The 22,764-nt window shown below is 34.1% G+C and overlaps 1 protein-coding gene across 6 annotated transcripts in view; it reads left to right on the top strand.

Moving 5' to 3' along the window:
- The window catches only part of ARHGAP21 (Rho GTPase activating protein 21), a 144,850-nt gene that overhangs the window by 100,416 nt on the left and 21,670 nt on the right, over positions 1 to 22,764 (top strand). For 4 of the 6 annotated variants that reach the window (XM_051961180.1, XM_051961181.1, XM_051961178.1 and 1 more), the window contains one exon: positions 7,673 to 7,831. The exons of the other annotated variants lie outside the window; for them this stretch is intronic. In XM_051961180.1, coding sequence (XP_051817140.1) covers positions 7,673 to 7,831 — 159 coding nt within the window. The remainder of the gene's footprint in view (positions 1 to 7,672; positions 7,832 to 22,764) is intronic. 6 annotated transcript variants of the gene reach the window in all.

The following is a 22,764-nucleotide window of genomic DNA, read 5'->3' as shown; positions in this document are numbered from 1 at the left end:
ATTTTTTGATTTAAAGGAAGTACATTAAAATAATTAGCATATTTATTGAGTTTATAATGTGTATAAAGTACTCTGCTAGGCCATGTGAAGAATGCCAAAGCAGATAAAATTCTTACTCATGGAACTTAGAGTTTAATTGGGAAAACCCAGTTTAATTTAGAAAAATTAAATGACAAATGTAAGATAAAAAACAATAAAAATAACATAAAATCTATTACCACATATTATGTGTTGATGATTTGACAGAAGAATTAATCAATAAGCATTTATGAAGTGCCTTCTGTATTTTAGAAAGTATGATAGGTATTGGAGCTAAAACGCGAGAAGTGATTTAGCTGTCCACAAGGGATTTAGTAAGGTGGCACTTGGGTACTCTGGGTTCCATATTATTATTGAGATAGTTCTAGCAAAGTGGACAGAGGGCTGGGCCTAGAGTCAGGAAGACTCATCTTTCTGAGTTTAAATTTAGCCTCAGACACTTACTGGCTAAATGACCTTGAGCAAGTTACTTTATCCTGTTTGCCTCAGTTTCCTTATCTGTAGAATACGCTGGGAAAGATCTGGCAGTGATAATAGAAGAAAAGGAGGGGGGAACATTTTAGATATGAAGGAAAATCTGGGCAAAGGTAGCAAAATGGAAGATAGGATGTTGCATACATTGGCACAGAGCACCTGAGAAAGAGCATTGGAAAATTAGACTGGAGCCAGAAGGACTTAAGATGTATTTCATCCTAAAGACTCCAGTCCATGAGCCCATCAGAGTTTCTTGATTGGAAGACTGATATGGTGACAGCTGTGCTATAGCATATCATGCCACTTTGTGGAAGATGGAGCAGAGAGACTGAATGCCAAGAGACAAGTTCTTCAAATAAGAAGCTTATTAGAACAGAAGCACCTTGAGTGGAAGAACTAGCTTTGTTTCTTCCTTATGTCGCATAGTGTGTGAGCACATTGTACTTGAGAATTCCTTGTTGGTTAACTGACAGAGGTGATAGTTAAATAAGTGCATATTGTACATAGATACTCAGTAAATATTTGTTTAATGAATAAATTTAAATAGTAGGATGAATAATATAAATAGTAGGATGAATCTATTCTCAAAGGGTGAAATTATGAAAAAAAGAGGCAGTGATCTGATGAATTAACTTATAACTATAATTTCTTCTGTGAAAATTTATTTAAATATAATAAGTGTAATTCTTGTAGGTTGAGGTGAGTATTTTATAAATAAAATAATGAAGTATGATTTTTAGTATTATTGCTTTCCTTTGACACAGTTACTGGCTGGTGGTTAAATAAAATCCAGTGTTGAAGTAGAAGGAATACACAAATTTAAATATTTTTAATCAGTTTCTCACTATAGTATGCAATGCTGTGGTACATTTTGTTAATGACTTGTGTCCTTTTAATGTGTAGAATGTAGGTAACTTGGTAGTACTATATAGTATATGGAAGAAAATAATATTTTGTAAAAAGACTAAGGAAAATTTGATTTAGGGTCATTAAAAGTTATCCATGTATAGTCTTAAAATTAGATGAACTTTTCTTTAATTCAGATTCTTTTTATTTTTTCCCCATACATATGCAAAAATTTCAAACTATAATGGGTTTATAATTGCTCTACACTATTATGACTTGTTGAACATGAGGTCTATATGTTTATTTCTGCTTAAAAAAAGATGTTGAAAGCATTTTCAGTCAACAATTACATTAATTTAAGTAATGTCTTCTAGGCAGTGAGGCTTTTATTATGTACTTTAAATAGAGATATAAATTTTATATACCCATATTTGAATTAATTGGGTACATAAAAATGGAAGCAATTGTTTTTGATAGAGGTGTTAAAAGGAAAAAAAAGAGAGAGAGAGAGAGAAAGGTCATCCATTATCTCATTGTGTTTCTGGCCATTTTTCCATGGAACCATTTTGGATCTTGAAATGTGTTAAGAGATATATACTCTTGGAATAAATTTAAGATTGGAGAAAACTTGGACTTTCAATTAAAGAAATTGTGTCCTCTGTTCACATGGAAAAATATTGTTTGGTATTACAAAATACAAAAATATTGTTAAATTACATATATAAGCTTATATATGTAATTTAACAATAATTTAGAGAGGACATAATTCTGGAACTATTTTTTTCATGGAACTTATTCATATATGCAAAATATAAAGACTTTTGTAAATATCATTTGGGAAGGGTGTGTCTATCTCAATTATCTTGTTTTTACAGATGAAGCCATTTGTTTTACTACTATAAAACAATATGTATAATCTTCAGTGATGTCCTTTTGGAGATCAGTGAGACCTCATTATAAAATATACCAGAAATAGCTTGGTAATAGCTCAGTTACAGAAGAGGAATAGTCATGTCTTGGGTTTTCTTTCCCAAATATCAAGAACCACCAGAAGGTACCAAAGAACTCTTGGTTAAGAGGGAGTGAAAGCAGCTCTTGAAGATGTTATAAAGTCAAAGGTTACGAAAGATTGTCTTATTTTCTGTATGTAGTTAACCTATCCTGACTACATTGAAGCTCGAGATCAGGAAAAACTTGTCCACAAATGGAGCTGCTGCCCAGAAATTGGGGCATTTGGCAGCACTTTTGGGTGTATTTTTGTGGAGACTATGGCCACTGGGGCTGCTTTCAGCTCTTCAATTCTGTGATTTTGGGAAAGTTCCAATGGAAATAATAATTGCCTTAATCGTAGTTCTCGGTACTTTGAAAACTCCTCTGCTTAGTATGAGTTGGCATCATTATGCTCCCCTGCTTTTGAATGTGCCATCTTATACTCTACCATTGTACATGATGGTGACATTAGTTAGTCATCTATGCTTTGGACTTGGGGACTCCCCCGAGTTAGAGTAGCATAGAAATGGAAAACGAGAATAGAATTCATACAAGAATTAAAACTTTTGGGATTTACCATATTTTCTTAGTAAAGTTGATTATACAAATAACTGAATACCCACTCTATAAGAATGTACTTTGACAAAAGTAAAAGTAAGCTTCGCCAATTTTTGCATGTTTCTTAAGTGATTTTTAGCATATACTGAAGAGAGTTCATGATTTTTAGGCATTCCTAAAGCCTTTTGCTTAAAAGGTTTTGACTCCTTTCTTTGTATCCCTAGTACTTAGCACAGTGTTTGGCACGTAGTAGCACATAGCAACAAATATTTGTTGACTTTTATGATTAAAATATTCTTTTCTAGATCTTTTATCCATTTCAAATTGTTGTATTTATACTTTAAAAGATAAAAATCTAAATTTTTATTAGTTTTTATTACACATATCTGTAGTGTACTCTTTTTGACTTAAATTCATAACTCATCATGTGAAATGCATCATTCTTTGCTTCAGTTAAAAAAAGCTTCTTTTAAATAATTGCAAAGTTTAAAAGTAAATAACAAGTATAGAATATAAATATAGAATAAATCTAATATACCACTATCAAATTAATGTTTATGAATCACAAAAATGCTTTTGTTTTTTACATGAACAAGTTTTTAATTATTTTATTGTTCAGATCTTAAATATTTCTTTAACATACATGTTAACTCTTTCAAACTACCATAATTTAGCATTAGATATACATTCAGTAGAACAGATGATGCTAACTTTAAGATAGAATAAAAAATAAATGATCTTGTGCGATGCCTTAGGCAAACAATTCAGGTTTTTCCATTTTATCCTACAATTTTATCCTACCATATTCTGTGTCATTTATTAAATTTTTTGCTTTTTAATTTTCTTTTGAAAATAACATATTCATATACCAAAACAGAATGAGAAATCAAAATACACTATACTTTTCTCTTTAATACCTACTTTATATCCTTACCAAATTAACTGATTAACTAATTAAAACACATTAAATCAACAAGACAGTTTGACACAGTACAATTATATTATTTCAGAAAAAACATTTTTCTGCAATGTATTTGATACATTTAAAAAACTACTTGTATTCTTGATTGATCATGTGTAATATTCTTGTTCGTCTTTCCCCTTCTCACCCCCCATTTAGTGGTGGTTTTTTTTCAGTTACATGAAAAATAGTTTTCAATATTCAGTTTTTTTTTTTAAGTTGCAATTTTTTTTCTCCCTCCCTCCCCAAAACAGCAAGCAATCTGATATAGGTTATATATGTACATTCATGTTAAAATATATTTGCACATTCGTCATGTTGTAAAAGAAAAATTGCAAGAAAGAAAAAAAACAACAAAAACGTGAAAGTAATATGCTTTGACCTACATTCAGTTTCCACAGTTCTTTCTCTGGATGTGGATGACCTTTTTCCTAACACAAGTCTTGGAATTGTTTTGGATCATTGTGTGGTTGAGAAGAGCTAAACCTATCATAATTTAATTGTCATGAATAATCTAAAAACTATTAATAGGTTTCTTTCCTATGTATTCTTCTTTATGAGCTGTGTACAATAATCATTCATTAAAATGCATTTTGTAGGGGCAGCTAGGTGGTGCAGTGGATAGAGCATCAGTCCTGAATTCAGGGGGACCTGAGTTCAAATGTGGTTTCAAGACATTTAACACTTCCTGGCTGTGTGACCCTGGGCAAGTCATTAAACCCCGATTGCCTTAGGGCCCCCCCCCCCCCCCAAAAAAAGCACTTTGTAAAATCACCTAATTGAAATATATAATGTTTCCTAAGTACATATCTCAATATTTATAAGTGAATAAATGAATGAAAAAATGATTATTTTTACCTATTTTAATAGGTAACAAGTTTTACAAGAACCCTGTTACTATTACTAATCTGTCATTAAAGTAAAACACAGTAAAACAGTTTTAGATTATTTTAAGAAAGATGAGGGGCAGCTACGTGGAACAGTGGATAGAGGACCAGCCCTGAAGTCAGGGGAACCTGAGTTCAAATATGGCCTCAGACACTTAATACTTCCTAACTGTGTAACCCTGGGCAAGTCACTTAATTCCACTTGCCTCAGCAAAAAAAGAAAGATGATTTAATTTTTTATTATCCATGATCATGGTTTCATTTTTAGGTTAGTTTCCATTTGTCAGAGTGCTTTTTACTAATCTTTTGTTTTTTGGACTTTTTAATTATATTTTTAGGGGGTAAACCTGTAAACCAGATTTTGGGGAAATTTTAGCCTAAAGTTAGTAGGCTAAATGTATGTCAAATGGAAAGCCTAATGTAAAAATATCATGTTTTCCTTTTTAAAATTTTTTTATTAAAGCTTTTTATTTTTCAAAACATGCATGGACAGTTCAACATTAACCCTTGTAAAACCTTGTGTTCCAATTTCCTCACAACTCCCCTAGATGGCAAGTAGTCCAATATATGTTAAACATGGTAGAAATATATGTTAAATCAGATATATGCATACATATTTATACAATTATTGTGCTGCAGAAGAAAAATCAAATCAAACCAATTTAAAAAAAAGCAAAATAAAACAACAACAGAGAGTGAAAATGCTATGTTGTGATCCACAGTCAGTTCCCACAGTTCTCTCTCTGGGTGTAGATGGCTCTCTTCATTCATCACTAAACAAGTAGAACTGGTTTGAATCATCTCATTGTTGAAAAGAGCCATGTCGGTCAGAATTGATCTGTTGTATAATCTTGTTGTTGCTATATACAGTGATCTCCTGGTTCTTCTCAAAATGTCATGTTTTCCAAAGCCAAATAGTGATTTTAGGTAGTGTCTGTCATACTGCTCCTGCTTAATTAGTGGGAAAAAAAAGTCAAAACTAGTTTAAAAAAAAAAAAAAACAGAGTTGGCAAATATTTTTCCCTTGAATATACCTTAACATGGTTTAACTTTTAAATTGCTCACACAGTTAGTTGTCCAAATTTGCTCTTATACACAAACTAACTGCTTGGTGCTCATTATTTCAAGCTTTGGGCAGCTGCATACTCTTTATCAAAAGACACTATAGGCATCTTACAGCAGTTGCACAAAATTATTTTGTGCTCTGTTCATTTGTAAGTTATGTAGATACAGGAGGTAATTTCCACATGACCTATTTTCTACTGTTAATGAGCGCTGCGATTTGCACCAATTTACCATAAAAAGTATTGGTATGGGGAAGTAAGCTATCTGATGACAGTTGCTATCAAGTACCATGTTTCTCTTTATAAAATTTTAAAGAACAGTTCGCAAAATAGCTATTTTTATTTTCATTTAAAAATACATACATTTAAATATATATGTATATATATATATATAAAATCATTGATTCCCTAAATCCTTAGATCTTTTCACTTAAATTCTGACTACTTGACATGTAAAAAATGGAAATGTCTTATTTTATGCAAGAAGTTTCTGAAAAGTTGCATATTTATCAGATGACTAAACTCAATTTTAAAAAGTTTTTCAGAGGAATGATATATTACAATAATAAAGTATACACTTCTCTTTATTAAATGTATAACTATGCCCCAGTATATCTTCTTAGTTATAAATACACATTTTTATATCTAAAATCTGAAAAAAGGCTGTTCCATCTGTACCTATACTAATAGTAGCTTTAGAGATTTGGATTGGCCGTGATTTTTACAAAAGTCTGCTTGTGTTGTTTAATGAAACTCTTAGACTAATTTTTAAGCAGATTCAATTCTTGTCTTTGTTATGTATTAATTAATTTTGTTGTGTTACCCTGGCAAGCTACCTCTCTAAATCTCAGTTTATTCATCTGTAAAAGGAGCTAGCATGCCATGAATTGTAGAGAACAAGTGAGATGTAGGTATGTAAAAGTTTTTTGTAACTTCTCAAGTGCTACATAAATGTAATAAGCCTCTATAATTGTTTTAAGTATCTCCAGTCATTAAAAAATAAGTTTTTTGAAGGCAAAGACTATTTTTGCCTTTCTGTGTATCTCCCAAGTATGTAGCATAGCACAGTTCTTAGCAGTAATGAGAGGCTAATAAATTCTTGTCGATCAGTTAATTTGGTTAAAATGTGAATTTTCTCCTTTTTTTCTGTTTTATATTATACTTCTAAAAATAGCTTTTCCTTAAATTTTAAATTGGTCTGTAAAATTCATAACCATATAATTTGTGATATAATAGCTCTAGTCTTAATAAATTACAGCATTTGTTTCAAATTTGTGAAAAGCAAATTATTTGCCATATAATTCTTCTGATATTAGTTTATTTTTCCTCTTAATACATGGCCTTTCATTCATTTATTAAACTTTGTTACAAAATCACTAATTTATGCAAAAGTTTTTGAATTTTTAAGTTTTATAAAATGCAATCTGTCTTTGTAAAAAACAGATATTAATCTTTAAATTATCCTAATGTTAAGAATAATCCTATAAAGGGATTTATACTTAAAACCTTAGAGTAAGTTCCTGATAACAACTTCAAAGTCTTTCTATTGTATTAGCTAAATGAGTCAGTATGTGCATCTTTCAGTATAGCAAATATAAATCAGTAATTTTGTAGACATGTCAATGAAGGCATTTTTACCAATTCTTAATAAAAAAGTTTTGTTGATGGTCAAATTAGGTCCATTATTTGTTGTAGAAACCTTTTCAGTGACATTTTCTGATCTAATCCATTGACAAAATAATCAAATATTTATCTAAATGGGTTTTGACAATTTGTCCAGTGGTCAAACTTCCACTTTCCATTTTTAAAAATAGAATATTTTCTTTGCTAATTTGTTGCATATTACCTTGTAGATGAGCTGACTAGCCCTAGCATTGACCATGATATTGCACATAGTCCTGCTTGTGCTCTCATTTCTACATCCGCCTCTCAAGTGCCCACTATAACAACAGCTCCTCCCAGCCTCACAACTCCACTCCCTTTAGTTTGGCATCAACTACCATGTGATCATGGTAAGTATAAATAAGAGTACATACTAAAAAATTGCTCCCTCCCATCCCCATTTTTGGATCAAATGTTAAAAAAGATCAAATCTTTGATTGTTGAAACAATTAAATCACACATCCAAATGCTGAATTGAAATGTATTTTTTAAAGTAAAATTGAAAAAAATCTAATAATTTTGATGGATTAAATGATATTAAGAGAGAAAAATAGAAATGAATTTTGACAATTTATAAACAGGTTATCCCACAAGCTGTGTCATCACTTGATAATTTTTATGGAGAGTTAGTAGATATCATTACTTCAGGAGTAGTGAAAATGTATATTGACCCCGTCTGAAAACTTGGGAGTTCTAAAGTTGTCCCATATTAGGAGTTCAGGCCAGCTTTTCATTGTCATTTTCCACATGTTCTGATGAAGTAAGCTGATATGTAATTTTCTAAAATTTATGTCAACTTAAACACTCCCCTAATAGGTTTCATTTATATCAAGGCTATGAGCACCATGAAAGCAATGACTTTGGATTCCATATAGCACTTAACATGAAGGATCAATATGCATTTAACCAGCAAATTAAAGGAACAGATTTTTAAAATTAAATCAGCTAATTAAACAAATATGTAATATCTTCATAATATTTATAGTTTTTTATTTGGTGGATTTTTTTAGTATTTTTATGGTATTTAAAGGCTTTGATTTTTACTCAGTTGGCAAAAAGCTGTTAGTATTTAAAATGTTCTTGGATTGTGTTATTCTGTTTGGAACATTAGAACCAATTAACACATGATCATTGATTTAGAGCCAGAAGGACTTGAAAGGTTGAGTCCAGACCTCTTATTTGTAAAATAAGGAAAGTGATGCCCCAGAATGACTTAGTGGGATCATGTAGCTCTGAGTGTTGGAGCTGGAATTTAGACTGACATCAAAGCTTTAAAGTTTTTTTTAAAATTAACATTTCACTTGTATTCATGATTACATATTCTAGTAAATTTCAACGAATACAGTGTTCATTATTCTTCCTTTTATACTTTTCCTCTCAAGGTTGGGGAGGGAGGACCAGGAAGGGACTCAAAAACTTGTTCAAACTTCAGAAGAAATAAATTTTAGCTCTAGCTTCTAAAAATTCACTGTTTCCCTTAATCTATGTTTAGTATATTTTTGCCATTGGTGGAAAAGCAAGTGTATAATGTTAATTTGTCGTATATTATTCAAAAATATAAATTGGGGGATGGGATGAGGGAGGAAAAGAAACACTGTGAAAAGGAAAATAAATAGCAAAAATGACTCAAAGACAGATTGTTCTACTAGATTATTGTGAAAATTGATTTGCTGGATTACATGAATTCATTCTTGATTTAAATTATAAATTGATTATGTGCTTTTCTTATGCCATAATTATATCAACCGTGAAAAGAATTTCTTCAGACTCTCTTTCTCATATTCACAGTTCCATTGGGCATAGGAGATACCTAAATCATAGAATTTCAAGCCCCTACCACATAGTTATGGAAAGAGTTTGGGTGACCTATTAAGGTAATAATTGCTAGACATTTAGCTGTGTCTAAAGATCCAAGGTCTTGGAACTCCATCTCTTTTGTGGTCTATTATTCTGCTATCTCCACATTTCCTCTTTGAAAAATAATCTATTATTAAAAATATATATAGAGAGAGTGGATTTGTAGGTAAAGTGAATACACCATACTCCCAGGTTCCCAAGTTGGTATATCTAAAAATGTCAGTATTAGTTTTGTCTAAAAATATTCTACCTATATCTGTATCTAAATTTTATAGCATCATTAGATTCGGTTTGGTAATTATTCCATATATGCACCATACATTAAGGAAGCTTTTAAAAAATTAGAGACATATTACTAGCCTTTCTTCTCCTTCCAAAAGTTTGTAGGGCAAGTAATGGGGAGGAGCATAAGAAAATGAAGAACATAGACCAACCAACTGGGAAATAGTGTGGCAGGAGAGCAGACAAAATCACTAGAAACCCAAAGTGTAAGATGCTCTCAGGACGTTCTCTAGGTGTGTGGAATAGGTGAAGTGGCTGTTTGTTGTTGTTTTCTTTTGGCCATCTGACATATTAACACTAACCTGTTTAAATGTTACTTTAGAGGTAAATTATTAGAGTCTTTACTCATTGGAAAGTCATCCATTGAATTTACCTGAGTACCTCATTCATAGACTCGGGGAATCAGAAAATCATCTTGCATATGTTTGATTGAGTTGAGCCCCAACTGTACACTGAACAATATGTCCGCTGCTGGGAGAGAAGCGAGAGTTGTGAGCTAGAATCTGTGATCTCAGGTGGCTTTCCAGTGAAGATATAAAATGGAGAACAATTCTGTCTAATCCATGATATTTCACTTTCTTTATTCTCCTACTTCCCTAAATAAGCCTCAGCTGCTTTTAGTGATCAGTCTTCCTCTTCCTCCTAACTGTGAATAGCCCTACCCTACCAAATGTCTATTTCTTATCGATTTCATGATATATTGAAGCTGGTGAGGCCTCTGCAGATTACCTAGGCCTATATTTCTCATTTTACATACAAGAAAACGATTCACAGAGGTAAAATACTATGTCTTAAATCACAAAGCAAGTCACTGGAAGAACTGGAGCTTGAACCCAGGGCAAATTCCTCTGTACCACCCAGTCTTCTTTTCTACATTCTCTTGGTAAATTTAAATCTTTTTTTTTTTTTTTTTTACTCCCAAATCTAGATTGCTTACCCCAACTTCTATTTCCCTTTAACTCACACCCTCATTTTCTAAATCCAGTTAAATAAGCATATTAAGTGTTTTCTCAGTATAAAGTGCTGAGGATAAGCAAGCAAAATAATATGAAGAGGAAAAATACATTAATAGTTGAGGGAATCGGGAAGTAGCATCAGTTAAAGTTGACTAAAGAACATTATATTTGGAAGTTTCACATTTAGGTCAACTCAATGTGTACAAAACCAAACTAGATGTCTTTTATACCTATTCCCCCATTCTCCCATATCCCTTTTAAATTGTTTCCTTCTCTCGGTAATCTTAGTAATCTTATTTCATTTACTTCGTATCATATATCTGATTTGTCACCAATTGATAAGTTTTTTTCTTTGTGCTTTCATATTAATTCTTACTGTCATTAACTACATCATTCTTATCTAGATAATATTACAACATCCTCCTACTTGCCATCCAGTTCTGGCTTTCAAGTATTATAGGGATTTGGTCCATATTCATTTTTTATAATCAAATTGTCTATTATTTTGCTATGCAGAACTTGAACTTACGTGAATAAATCAACTAACTGCCCCCATATAGAATTTAAAACTAGAAGAGTCATCTAGTCTAGTCTACTTACATTCTAATGCTCATTCTGGCATTTGTGCCTCATGCATTTAATTTTATTTTCACCTTCGACAGCATCTCTCCATCTTATCCACAAAAACCTCAGCTTTTGCTAAAAAGTAGCCGTATCTATAGCATTTCTCTTATCAATTAGTTTATTAACTTTGTCCAAAAAAGGAAATAATGAAAATAGGCGATTGTGCTAAAAGCTATTCTTGGCAAAACCATCCTGGCTCTTTAGAATCATTAGTTGTTTACTAACCATCTCTTTCACAATTCTTTAATTTTCCTAAGAATCAAAATCTAGCTCACTGGCACTGACTTCACTTGACTTTGCTTCTGGCAACTTCTCTATTTTCTTCCCTTTTTAAAAATGCAAATGTTGACTCTTCTTCAAACTTAGAATAACTCTTTTGTTCATCAGTTTTTCTAAGCTCTCTGAGAGTGGCTTGGTAATCTCGTTGACCATTTTTTTGGAACCTGAAATGTTCATCTGGACCAGCTGATTATATTTCATTAAAGCATCTAGGTGCTCCCATACTGTTTTACGATAAAGCTATATGAGAATTACTTGAAGAAATATATTTATGTTATTAAATTTTAGATTTTTGTTTGCCAGAAGATGTCATCCTACTTTATCTTTGGCATGCTTTTTTTATTGTTCTTAGGAGTTACAAGCATCACCTATGTAGGAAGATAAACAGTTTAATATTATTAAATCTCTTGTGATTTCTCTTTCTAGTTTTACTGTTTTATTTTTCTCTTGAGTCTTATATTTAAAAGTCAGATTTTCTATTCCTCCCTGGTCTTTTCATCAGGAATGCTTGGGAGTTCTGTTTCAACGAATGACCATTTTCCCTCTGAAGGGCTATACTTACTTTTGCTTGGCAGATGATTTTTTGTTGTCATCCTAGCTCCTTTGCCCTCTGGAATATCATATTCTAAGCCCCCTGATCTTTTAAAATAGCAGCTCCTGCTAAATTTTTATGTTATTCTAACTAGGGCTCCATAATATTTGAATTTTTCTCTGTGAATGCTTGCAATATTTTCTCCTGAAAAGGTCTGGAATTTGCTACAATATTTGTACAATATTTTCATTTTGGGATCTCTTTCAGTAGGTGACTAATGCATTTTTTAAGTTTCGGTTTTATCCTCAAGTTCTTGAATATCAAAGCAGTTTTCCTTGATAATTTCTTGATCATCATTTGCAGGTGGCCCAAAGTTCTTAAAAGTTTTCTTCTTGATCTATTTTCTAGATCAGTTACTTTTCAGTGAGATGTTTCACATTTTATTCCTTTTTTTTTTAAATTTTGCTTTATCCTTGATGTCTCATGGTGTTGTTAACTTTCATTCGCCCAATCCTAATTTTAAAGGAATTATTGTACCTCCTTTTCCATTTGCCCTATTCTGCTTTTTAAGGAGTTCAAAAGAACTCCAGGGAATTTTTGTATATTATTTTACATTTTGCCAGTTCTGCTTTTTAAGGAGTTTCTCTCTGTAAAAGAGTTTTGGGGCCTCTTTTTACCAGTTGGCCTCTTAGAAAAATATAGTGTTATTTTCTGCATTTTTTTTGTGTGTCTCCTTTACCAAGCTGTTGATTCTTTTTTCATGACTTTTTTTTTTTTTTTTTTTGGTGTCACTGTCATTTCTTTTCCAAATTTTTCTTCTCTCAATTTTTAAGATTCTTATTGACCTCTTCCAGGTAATTTTTTTCTGGGCCCGGAAATCAATTCACAGTTTTCTTTGAGGCTTAGTAGGTAGCAGTTTTGTCTTTGCTGTCTTCTTCAGAGTTTCTGTTTTGACTTTCCCTGTCATCACAGTAACTTTCTAGGGTCAGTTTCTGTTGTTCATTTGTTTGCTCATTTTTCCACCCTATTAATGTTGAGCTCTGTTCCCAGGGTGAAGGGGATATTGTCCCAAGCTTTGGGTTTTTGGAGCAGCTGTTTTCAGAGCTGGGTCTCTGTAAGTTTGCAGTTCATCCAAGGTGGTACGATTTACTGCTCTCCTCACTTGTGCTTTGTCTGAGTGACCACCCTGGAGCTGTGCCCGGACATCCACTCGCCTCAAATACAGACTGATCTGTGTTCTTGCGCCGCCTCACTCTGGGACCATGACTGGATCTGCCCCTTCCCCCACCCCAAGCCATCTCAGGACTCAGCACTTAAGCTGCCCATTTAGTTGTCCCCCCACAATCACTTGGTGTCCCCAGCCTTTCCTGCCAGCCTCAGTTGTGTTGTGTTGGAAGTGTCCATCCCTCCTTCTGTGGGGGATGTTTGAGGGGAACTCAGGCAAGCCTTCTCCATCCTAGCTCCATCCCACCCCTTGGTCTCCTTTTTCTTAAATGACTCTCGTAGCCCACTCCACAGTGGCTATCCAGACCTGCTCGTCTCTTCTCGAGCTTCCCATGGCCCTTGTTCCTCCCGACGTGCTTAGCTGAGGCTTCTCTTCATATATATCCCTCAGTAGCTGCTGCTTTTCCCTCATTCTTATCTCCTGTCATCCAGACCTCTTACTCGGTTCTTCCCTGGTTCCCTCCCCAGTCTCCTCTCTAAGAACAACTCCTTTACATAGGATTGAGCCTGCCCTCCTTTCTCCAGTAGATCTTCCCAGCCTTCTCACCATCCTCTTGTTTCCTCCCCACTGGCTGCTTTCCTGCCATTTACCATCATGTCCATTTCTGCTCCAGGCTATTTTGATGCCATCCTCCCTGCTGGCTGTTACCCTGTAGACATCTCTCCTCCCCTTTGTGGTAAAGCGCTTTGAAAAAGCTCTTTATGCAGCACTTCCACTTCCTTTCCTCCCTCCCAGAGAGTGCAGTCTTCCAGCCTCCTTATTCACTGAAACTGTTCTCTGCAGATTCACTAGTAACTTCTTAATGGCTCAATCAAATGGCTTTTTTCTAACTCCCAGTCTTTCTTGGTCTCTGCAGCACGCCACGCTTGGATATTCGTTCCTTTCTAAGGTTTCATGACCCTACCCTTTCCTATCTTAATCCAATATGCTTGAACACTCCTCAGTTCTATTATTCTCAGTCTCTCTTGGTTTTTTCTTCTGTTCCATACCCATTAGTTACTGCTGCAACTCAAGACTGTCCTGGGCCCTTTTCCTTTTCTCTCTCTACTATTACCTTGGTAATCTCAGCTAGTATAGGTTCAGTTATAAATGTCTATGCAGGTGATTTCTGAAGTTAAATATCCAGCCCTGATCTATCCCAAGTTTCATCCCAGTTGCTTTTTGGACATCAAATTCTGCATGTTCAAGATGGAACTCATTCCCTGAATTTTCCTATTATTGGTCACTTTTAGCACACTTATCTGAGCCACTGTTGCTTGTCACTTCAGAGCCCTCCTGACAGCTCTCATATACATTTCTCTCCATGTGGAGTGGAGACCTAGCATCCAGACTGCTAGAATAGCTTGCCTGCTAAATGGCCTTTCTGCCTCAAGACTCTCCCTTCTCAGATGGATCTGGTACCAACTCCAGGAGCCTCCCTATCAATAGTCATATTTATCATTTAAAGTTCAGCAAAAATTCAGCTCTTCCTTCTCTCTCCATTGTCTTACGCTTTACTGTGCTCCTCAGTGCAGCCACACTAACCTGCTTGTTCTTTCATCGTCTGTCTTCCATGGCTGGGATGCTTTCCTGTCTCACTTCGCCCCTTGGTTTTGCCCATAATTGCTAGTACCCCTGTTTTCTGCAATTATCTTACATCTCCTCATCTGCATATCCTGTATATACCTAGTTATTTATATACTCTTTCACCATTAGAATGTCAGCTTTTTGAACATCAACAAATTGCCCATTACATAGTAAGTATTTAATATGTGCTTGCTCTCTGACTCACTAGAATATTTAGTCCAGAAAAAAGACTTGGGGAGAGAGTAGTAATTATCCTTGAAGTATTTATTTGAAAGATTTTTATGTCCGAGAGGAATGAGGTTTTTTCTGTGGGCTTTAAGGGCCAGCTATCCAAAAAATAGAAAGGACTTTCTCCTGAAATTCTGAGTTTCCCCTCATTTGAGCTTAGAGTAAACGCTAAATGATCTGTTGATAGTTTTAACTGGATTCTTGGCCAATTATGATTTGAATTGAGTGGACTTTGAGATTTTGTTAATTTGAGATTTAGATTTTCTGTTTAAAAAAAAAGAATATAATCTTGAGACCCCCCCCTGCTCTGTACCTTTACTACTAACATTAGCTATTATGTTTTTAAACATTTCTTATTGCTAATGTGTTAGGTCAAATTTATCATATGGTTTAGCTGTATTTTTGTGTACTTTCTTGGAGTTTCTCGTAATCAACCTATTTATACCTGTTTTACAGGACTTAATATAATTTTATTATTGTGAATTAGTATAGAACTTTGCTTGTTGCAGCTTTGTTTTATGTCATGTCTGTCAATATCACTGGTTGATTTTTTCATGATGTCTTAAGTCAAAAATATATATTGCGTTCAAATATAGTACCAACATTTGGGTTATTGGGGGGCAATTCAGTTTCACATAAAAGAAACCTGTGAGCTAGTTTCTATTTATTCTTTGATCTTTCTCTAGCAAAACAGATGCAAATTCTTTAATTATATTGCAGGTAAGACCTCTCTTTTGCCCTCACAGTTTCTTTGCTTTGCCTCTACTTCATAGCAGTTTAGAAAAGGGAAAAAACATACATAATAAGCTTATTATACATTTTCACTTGAAGAATGGTTTTTTTCCCTGTTGCATGCTTCCCTCTTCCATCCAATTCTTTTGCTGATAATCAATTACATTAAAAGTATTTGACAAGTAATAAAAAGACATTGTAAGGGTTCGTGGTTTTAAATTTTTTTTGTTATTTTATTTTTCTGGTTATGTATGTATATTAACTTTTTAATGCACATTTCTTTATGAATAATGTTGGGAGAGACAAAACAAAAGGGAAAAATCATGAGATTTAAAAAAAACCTATAACATGTAGATCTACATTCAATCTCCATAGTTGCAGATGGTGTTTTCTATACAAAGCTTATTGGGATTGCCTTGAATCACTGAACTGCTAAGAACCACTAAGTCTTTCATGTTTGATCATCACACAATCTTGCTATTACTGTGTACAATGTATTCCTGGTTCTGCATCTTTTGTTCAGCAGCAAGTTTGTGTAAATATTCCCAGGCCTTTCAAAAATCAGCTTATTTGTAATTTTTTATAAAACAATAATATTCCATTACCTTCATGTAATTCATTCAGCCATTCCTCAACTGATGAACATTTGCTCATTTTCCTGTTTTTTGCTACCATAAAAGAGCTACTACAAACATTTTTGTCCATGTGAGTCCTTTTGCTTTCTATATGATTTCCTTGTGATACAGACCTAATAATGACATTGCTGGGTCAAAGGATATGCACTGTTTTATAGCTCTTTGGGCATAGTTACAAATTGTTCTCCAGAATGGTTGAATCATTTCTCTACTCCACCAACAATGCATTAGTGTCCCAGTTTTCCCACACTCCCTCCAACATTTATCATTATCTTTTCTTGTCATCTTAGCCAAACTGAGAAGTGAAAAAAAGATACCTCAGTGTTGTGTTAATTTACATTTCCCTACATTTTTTCATATGACTATAGATGGTTTTAATTTCATCATCATTTACATTTCCCTACATTTTTTCATATGACTATAGATGGTTTTAATTTCATCATCATTTACATTTCCCTACATTTTTTCATATGACTATAGATGGTTTTAATTTCATCATCTTAAAATTGTTCATATCCTTTGACCATTTATCAATTGGGGAATGTCTTGTATTCTTACAAATTTGACAGTTTTTTAAAAATATATTTTAGAAATGAGGCTTTTTTTAGAAACATTGCTGTAAAATTTTCCCCAACTTTATACTTCCCTTTTAATTTTGTTTGTTACTTTTGTTTGTGTACAACCTTTTTAATTTAATGATCAAAACTGTATATTTTGCATAATGTTTTCTAGGTTTTTTTTTTAAAGTAATAAATTCCTCCCTTCTCCAAAAAGCTGATAGGTAAACTATCCTTTGCTCTATTAATTTGCTTATGGTATCACCCTTTATGCCCAAATCACATACCCATTTTGATCTTATTTTTGTATAGAATGTGAGATGTAGGTCTATGCCACGTTTCTGACATATTATTTTTCCAGTTTTCCCAGCATTTTTTGTGAAATAGTTCTTATCCCAGAAACTGGAGTTTAGGTTTTTTTTTCTCAAATATTAGATTACTATAATCATGTATTATTGTGTCATGTATATCTAACCCATTCCACTGATCCACAGCTGCTTTATAGAGTTTTAGGTTTGACACTGCAAGGCTATCATCCTTTGTATTTTTTTTTTCATTAATTCTCTTGATATTGTTGTCATTTTGTTCTTCTAGATGAATGTTGTTATTATTTTTTAGCTCTATGAAGTAGTTTTTTGGCAGTTTGATTGGTATAGTTTTGAACAAGTAGGCCAATTTAGATAGAATTGTCATTTTTATTATATTAGCTCAACCTACTCATGAGCAATTGATATTTTCCAGTTATTTAGATAGGACTTAATTTGTATGAGAAGTATTGTGTTAATGCATTCATATTGAAGGGGTAAATATTCCCTTTTTAAAATAATTCAGATTGATGAAGGGAAAGGCATTTTTAGGTTAATGGAAATTCTTAATTATCTAATATTTACAAAATCAGGTAGAAGTTTAAAAATCTTTACAAATGAGAAACAGAATTACTCAAAAACAATGAAATTCAATAGCAAAAATCATACCTATCATTTATATAGCACTTTGAAGTTTGTAAAAACTGTCTCATTTGAGGCTTACAAGAAGCCCTGTTGAAGTACTGCAAATAAAATGAAAATATTTCCCCATTTTTCAGATGAGGAAACTCATATTTGCTGATTTTAGAGTTAGCACACTATCTAGAATATGCTATTCTGTCTTTTGTTTAGAAGACATTATATAGAAACAAAATAACATGAAAAAAACAGGAATAAAATGAAACGTACTGTACATGATAGCTAACATTTATGTAGCCCTTTAAAGTTTGCAAAGCATTTAATAGATATTATTTAGTAAGCTAAGAAGGGCTATTTAAAAAAACTGCAGTATATTTAAGCATTACTCAAATCGTAATTAAGCACTAATTAAGAGGGGTCAAGTCTCAGACCTTCTTAGTTATGTGACCCGTGGCATATCATTCAACCTTTAAAAGGCTCAGTTCTGTTGTAACTACAACATGCAAACAGTTGTTCAAAAAGATCTCCATATGTTTACACGAGCTGCTCTTATAAAAGCCCACTGAATCTATTAGAGTAATTAATGGTACTGAGATTTTGTTCTAAAGAGAAAACTCTGATGTACAACTTGAGAAACTTTTTGGAGAATATTTTGTAGATAAAATTAAACAGTACAAAAGGGGAAATAATGTGCACGTCATAAGAACTCATCCACCTGGAATAAAGGAGCATAACAGTGCTGGCAAAATACTATCTGTGGATTGATTCAGGATTAACTGAAGGAAAGTTCTGTCTAGATTAGCAGTGTTTGAAGTGTACACCCTACTTGCACAAAGTGTCATCTACAAAGGGGCACACTAGGGATTTTTCATTGGTTTCAGTGGCTACAGGATCATTTGTTTCTTGAGACTGCTGATAGAAGAGAAATTTTCTCTGGCTTTTATAAAAGTAAAGGTTGAACCATCACAGGTTTTGCTGCAGTTAACCATTTTATCAGAAGAACATATTTGTGGGTCTTGTTTCTTCACACCAGGAATCTTGTTTTGTCTCAGACAACCAGGAGTTGGGCTGGAGCTCCCCTGACCCCTGTGACCCTGCCCTCCCACCAAAGACATGAGTGCCTTGCCCCCCTGAGGCCTGAAGGCCATGGAACCTTGGGGCCGCCCCCAACTGCCAAGCCTTTGAGAAGTTAGACCAGTTGGTCACCCTTACCTGCAGAAGCTCTCCTCCAAGAGGTGGGGGATGGTGCTGGGGAAGATGGGAACCACCGAATTCTTCACAATGCCTGAGCAGAGGGGTTGGGGCTGGTTGATCATTGACCCCGAGAGCCCCTGTTGCCAGCTCTGCTCTCTTCTCACCGGTAGGACTGACTCACAGGCAGGGGGCTTGGAGGAGGGTCTCGTCCCACGGTAGAACCTCATGCAGAGAGGTCTGGCCCATCATCCTTTTAGCCACTTGAGCATGGTCAGGAGCCAAAGTAGACCTAGTTCTCTCCCTCTTCCTCTATCTCCCACCTCCTCCCCCCTCCGCCCCCCCCAAGCTGGTTCTTGTTTCGTGGTCTGTGGGTCAGGATGAGGGCTCTATGTCTGTGCAATCCTTTAGAGTTTCAGGGGAGATGGGCTTAATGAAGAAAAAGCTAAGGCAGGTTTTTACACGGGCCAGAAGCAGACTTGAGAGGCTCTCGCCTCAAGCCAGAATTGTCAGTATTTAGCAAGGGACCTGCCCATTTGCATCCTTGATCATGAGTGACCTGGAAGCATGCTGGCATCCATGAGACCTCCTCCTCTCCTCTCCCCCTTCTCTACAGCCAAAGCCGCTGGAAAGTGTAATCTGGTTAGGCTCTCATCACCTCCAGAGCAGGCCCTTTCTGGCAGCACAGCGGCCTGAGGTGGGCTGGGATGCTGGCAGGGGACCGGGCTTTGTGGACAAGCTCTGCCATGGGCTGCATGGGAGGCCTGGAATACTTGAGACTGAACTTGGCTCTCAGCACATTTCTAGCAGATCAACTTTCTGACTTAGATGTATTTAAATCAGTTTGCCAAATATATATAGCCATATAGAGAACAAGAGACAAAACAGCAAAAATATGACCTTGAACATTCCATGAGATAACCATGTGATGGATAGAGTGGCAACAAGGAGAAAATCTGACTGAGCCATAGGGTGCCAGGCCAGGGTGTCCCTCCAAAGATCCATAACTCCAGAGGGCCATGAGAACCAAGATCAAATGTACCTAAGGAAAGTTTCACACCTGGAGTCAGAAAGATCGGAGTTCAGATGCTCCGAGACTGGACTCCAAGCTATGTGACCCTGGGCAGGTCACTTAACCCTAATTGTTGATCCTTCCCCCCAAAAAAGGTACAATACAACCTAAATAATGTTGTTGTGTGGTTTTCTAAGGATTTATTTTGATTTGACTTTGACACTGTATAACTCTCCCTTCTCCTCCTCCCCACACATTGCTGTGTTTGATTTTTGAAACAGTACATTGTGCTTACTGTCCAGGTAGTATGCTGCTTGGTCAAGGACACAAAACAGGCACTCTTCTCGTAAATGATGGAAAATAATGCAACTTTTGATATTGGACAGCCATACTGCCTTCAAATGTTGGATAACATTATGTAGGAGACTTGAACAGTTTATTCTCAAGTTGTACCAAGAACCAGAAGCCACAAAAAGTTAGGTTCTGCCCGGCATTATTAATAAAGGGAATTTTCAGTGGTTTAGCTCAAAAGTGCTGTAGAGTGCAGTCTGAATTTGGTGAAGATGGAGTTGGAAAATGAGTAAACACATCACTTCACTTCTGTTTGACACCTCCAAAGCCTTTGCCCAAGGCAGGTAGAAATCATCAGTGTTGTTAAACTTCTGATGCTTGTAACTTCATAATCTCCACCTCATAGTGATGTACATCAAGCTCATATTCCTTGGTTTTCTTCTCTCCCTCTTGTTACTGCTCCAATTTCTACTCTGCTCCTTCTGTGTCTCTAGCTACAACATGTGACCATCTTTAGGAGCCCTTCTTATCATAACGGAATTTGATTACAAAAATATAATTCCCAATTAAATTTTCATAATAGCAAATTTTTCACTGGCTTTCCTCACATGAGTTTTGAAAAAAATTTCAGTTATTCAAAGAATTTTTACATCGTCTCTGATTAAAAACAACATTACAATTTAGGAAATTTCCAATTCAATAAATATAGAAGAATTATTTGAGATTACTTGTTTCAGTTTTTAATGTTTCCGTACATTTGAAATCATATAGTGTTCTTTTCTGTGGTATGAAGTATAGGTGAAATTTCTATGAAACATGATGTTTTTTAGAATTTGTATTAAATAATCTTTTTTGAATATATGTATACCAGTCAGAGGAAGTCCCATGCAGTATATATGTGTTTATATTATGTATGCTTAATTTTGCAACTATTTGGAACCAATTTATTACCGGTACAATGATTTAAAAATCAGATGAGTGAAGTTTAAGAGGATGTTATGGCTAATTCCTGACTTGTTGGTTATTATGCCTTTTCTTTCTAATGAGATCTACAATTCATCACTTAATTTAATACCAACTATTTTAATAACAATTCCACTCATTTCTAATTTTAAATATAAAAATATATTCTATTTGTTGTAGTTGTAATAGTAGTCCTATGTCCTTGAGAAAAATATCCCTACCACTAACTAGAACTCTTTACTTTAGGAATTTTTTGGGCTTTTTTAGACTCTTTGTGAATTGTTTCATTTGCTAATATCCCTTTTTTGGGGGTGGGGGGAAGCAGAATATTACACCCATTAGCAAGACTTTATTTATTTTGAATTGTTAGCTCAAAAATGTTTTTCTGTCATTTCCATAACTACCAAAGCAAAGGAAATAACTTCATGACATAATAATCTTCTGACATTCTAATATCATAAAACAATTCATGATTTTTCTTTTGTGCATTTATGTTTTTATATAGTGAATACATGATCACATCTTCATTTGAATTTTTATTTCATTTCAAAAGAATAGTTACCTTTGCCTTTTTACATGATTAATAGGTTTTTGAAATCTTTTAACTGAATCAAAGCATCTATTATGTGTTAATTATAGCAATATATCAATATTTCCCCAAACTGAAGACTTCCTAGTATTTAAATTTTAATTTTATCTCTGAGGAAAAGTGTTTACCTAATATTTGTTTTATTTGTGTGTATGCATAGATATATATGTATTGACATACACACACATGCACATTCATATACATACCTTCACAGTCTCTATAGTGGTCTCCAAAATCATGAATTGTTTCAGGATAGTAGAATGTGAAGAGATAGTGAAGTGTGACCGATTAAACTGTATGTTTTGGTACTTTTTGAAAAGAGAATTCAATTTTAATCAAGTTTTCTACTCTTAGCCTCATTGAATAATATAAAACATGTTTGAAGTACCCCTGAAATGGAGGGAGTGGTATTATTTAAAGTATACTTTATTACCTTGTATAATCAGTTAATGAAAAAAATGAATTTAGTATATGGAAATACTAACTTTATGGTAATTTTGTTATTTTTTTTCTCATTGTTTAAATTTTCTCTTGAATAATTAACTTTTTATACTGAGTTGGACTTCAAACTGAACTATTAAAGTGAAGATTCAAAACTAATTACTTTGATAGTTATTTGCTTTTTGTGCAGAGAATATGTTTAATCCAATTTAATGTTTTGAATTACTGTATTTGATAATGGTGATAATCAGTTTTAAATTTCATTGGTTCCTCTCTTTACTAAAATATTACTAGAGAATAAGATCACATCTGCCCCACCCTCAGGTTGGGTTATGACTGACTAATCTAATTTTAAAATTTATACCTAGAAACTGCCAAA

The sequence above is a fragment of the Antechinus flavipes genome, chromosome 5 (genome assembly GCF_016432865.1).
Source record: "Antechinus flavipes isolate AdamAnt ecotype Samford, QLD, Australia chromosome 5, AdamAnt_v2, whole genome shotgun sequence".
NCBI classification, from domain to species: Eukaryota; Metazoa; Chordata; class Mammalia; order Dasyuromorphia; family Dasyuridae; genus Antechinus; species Antechinus flavipes.
Note: the sequence above shows the minus strand (reverse complement) of the source record. Positions and strands in the feature narration are given on the sequence as shown.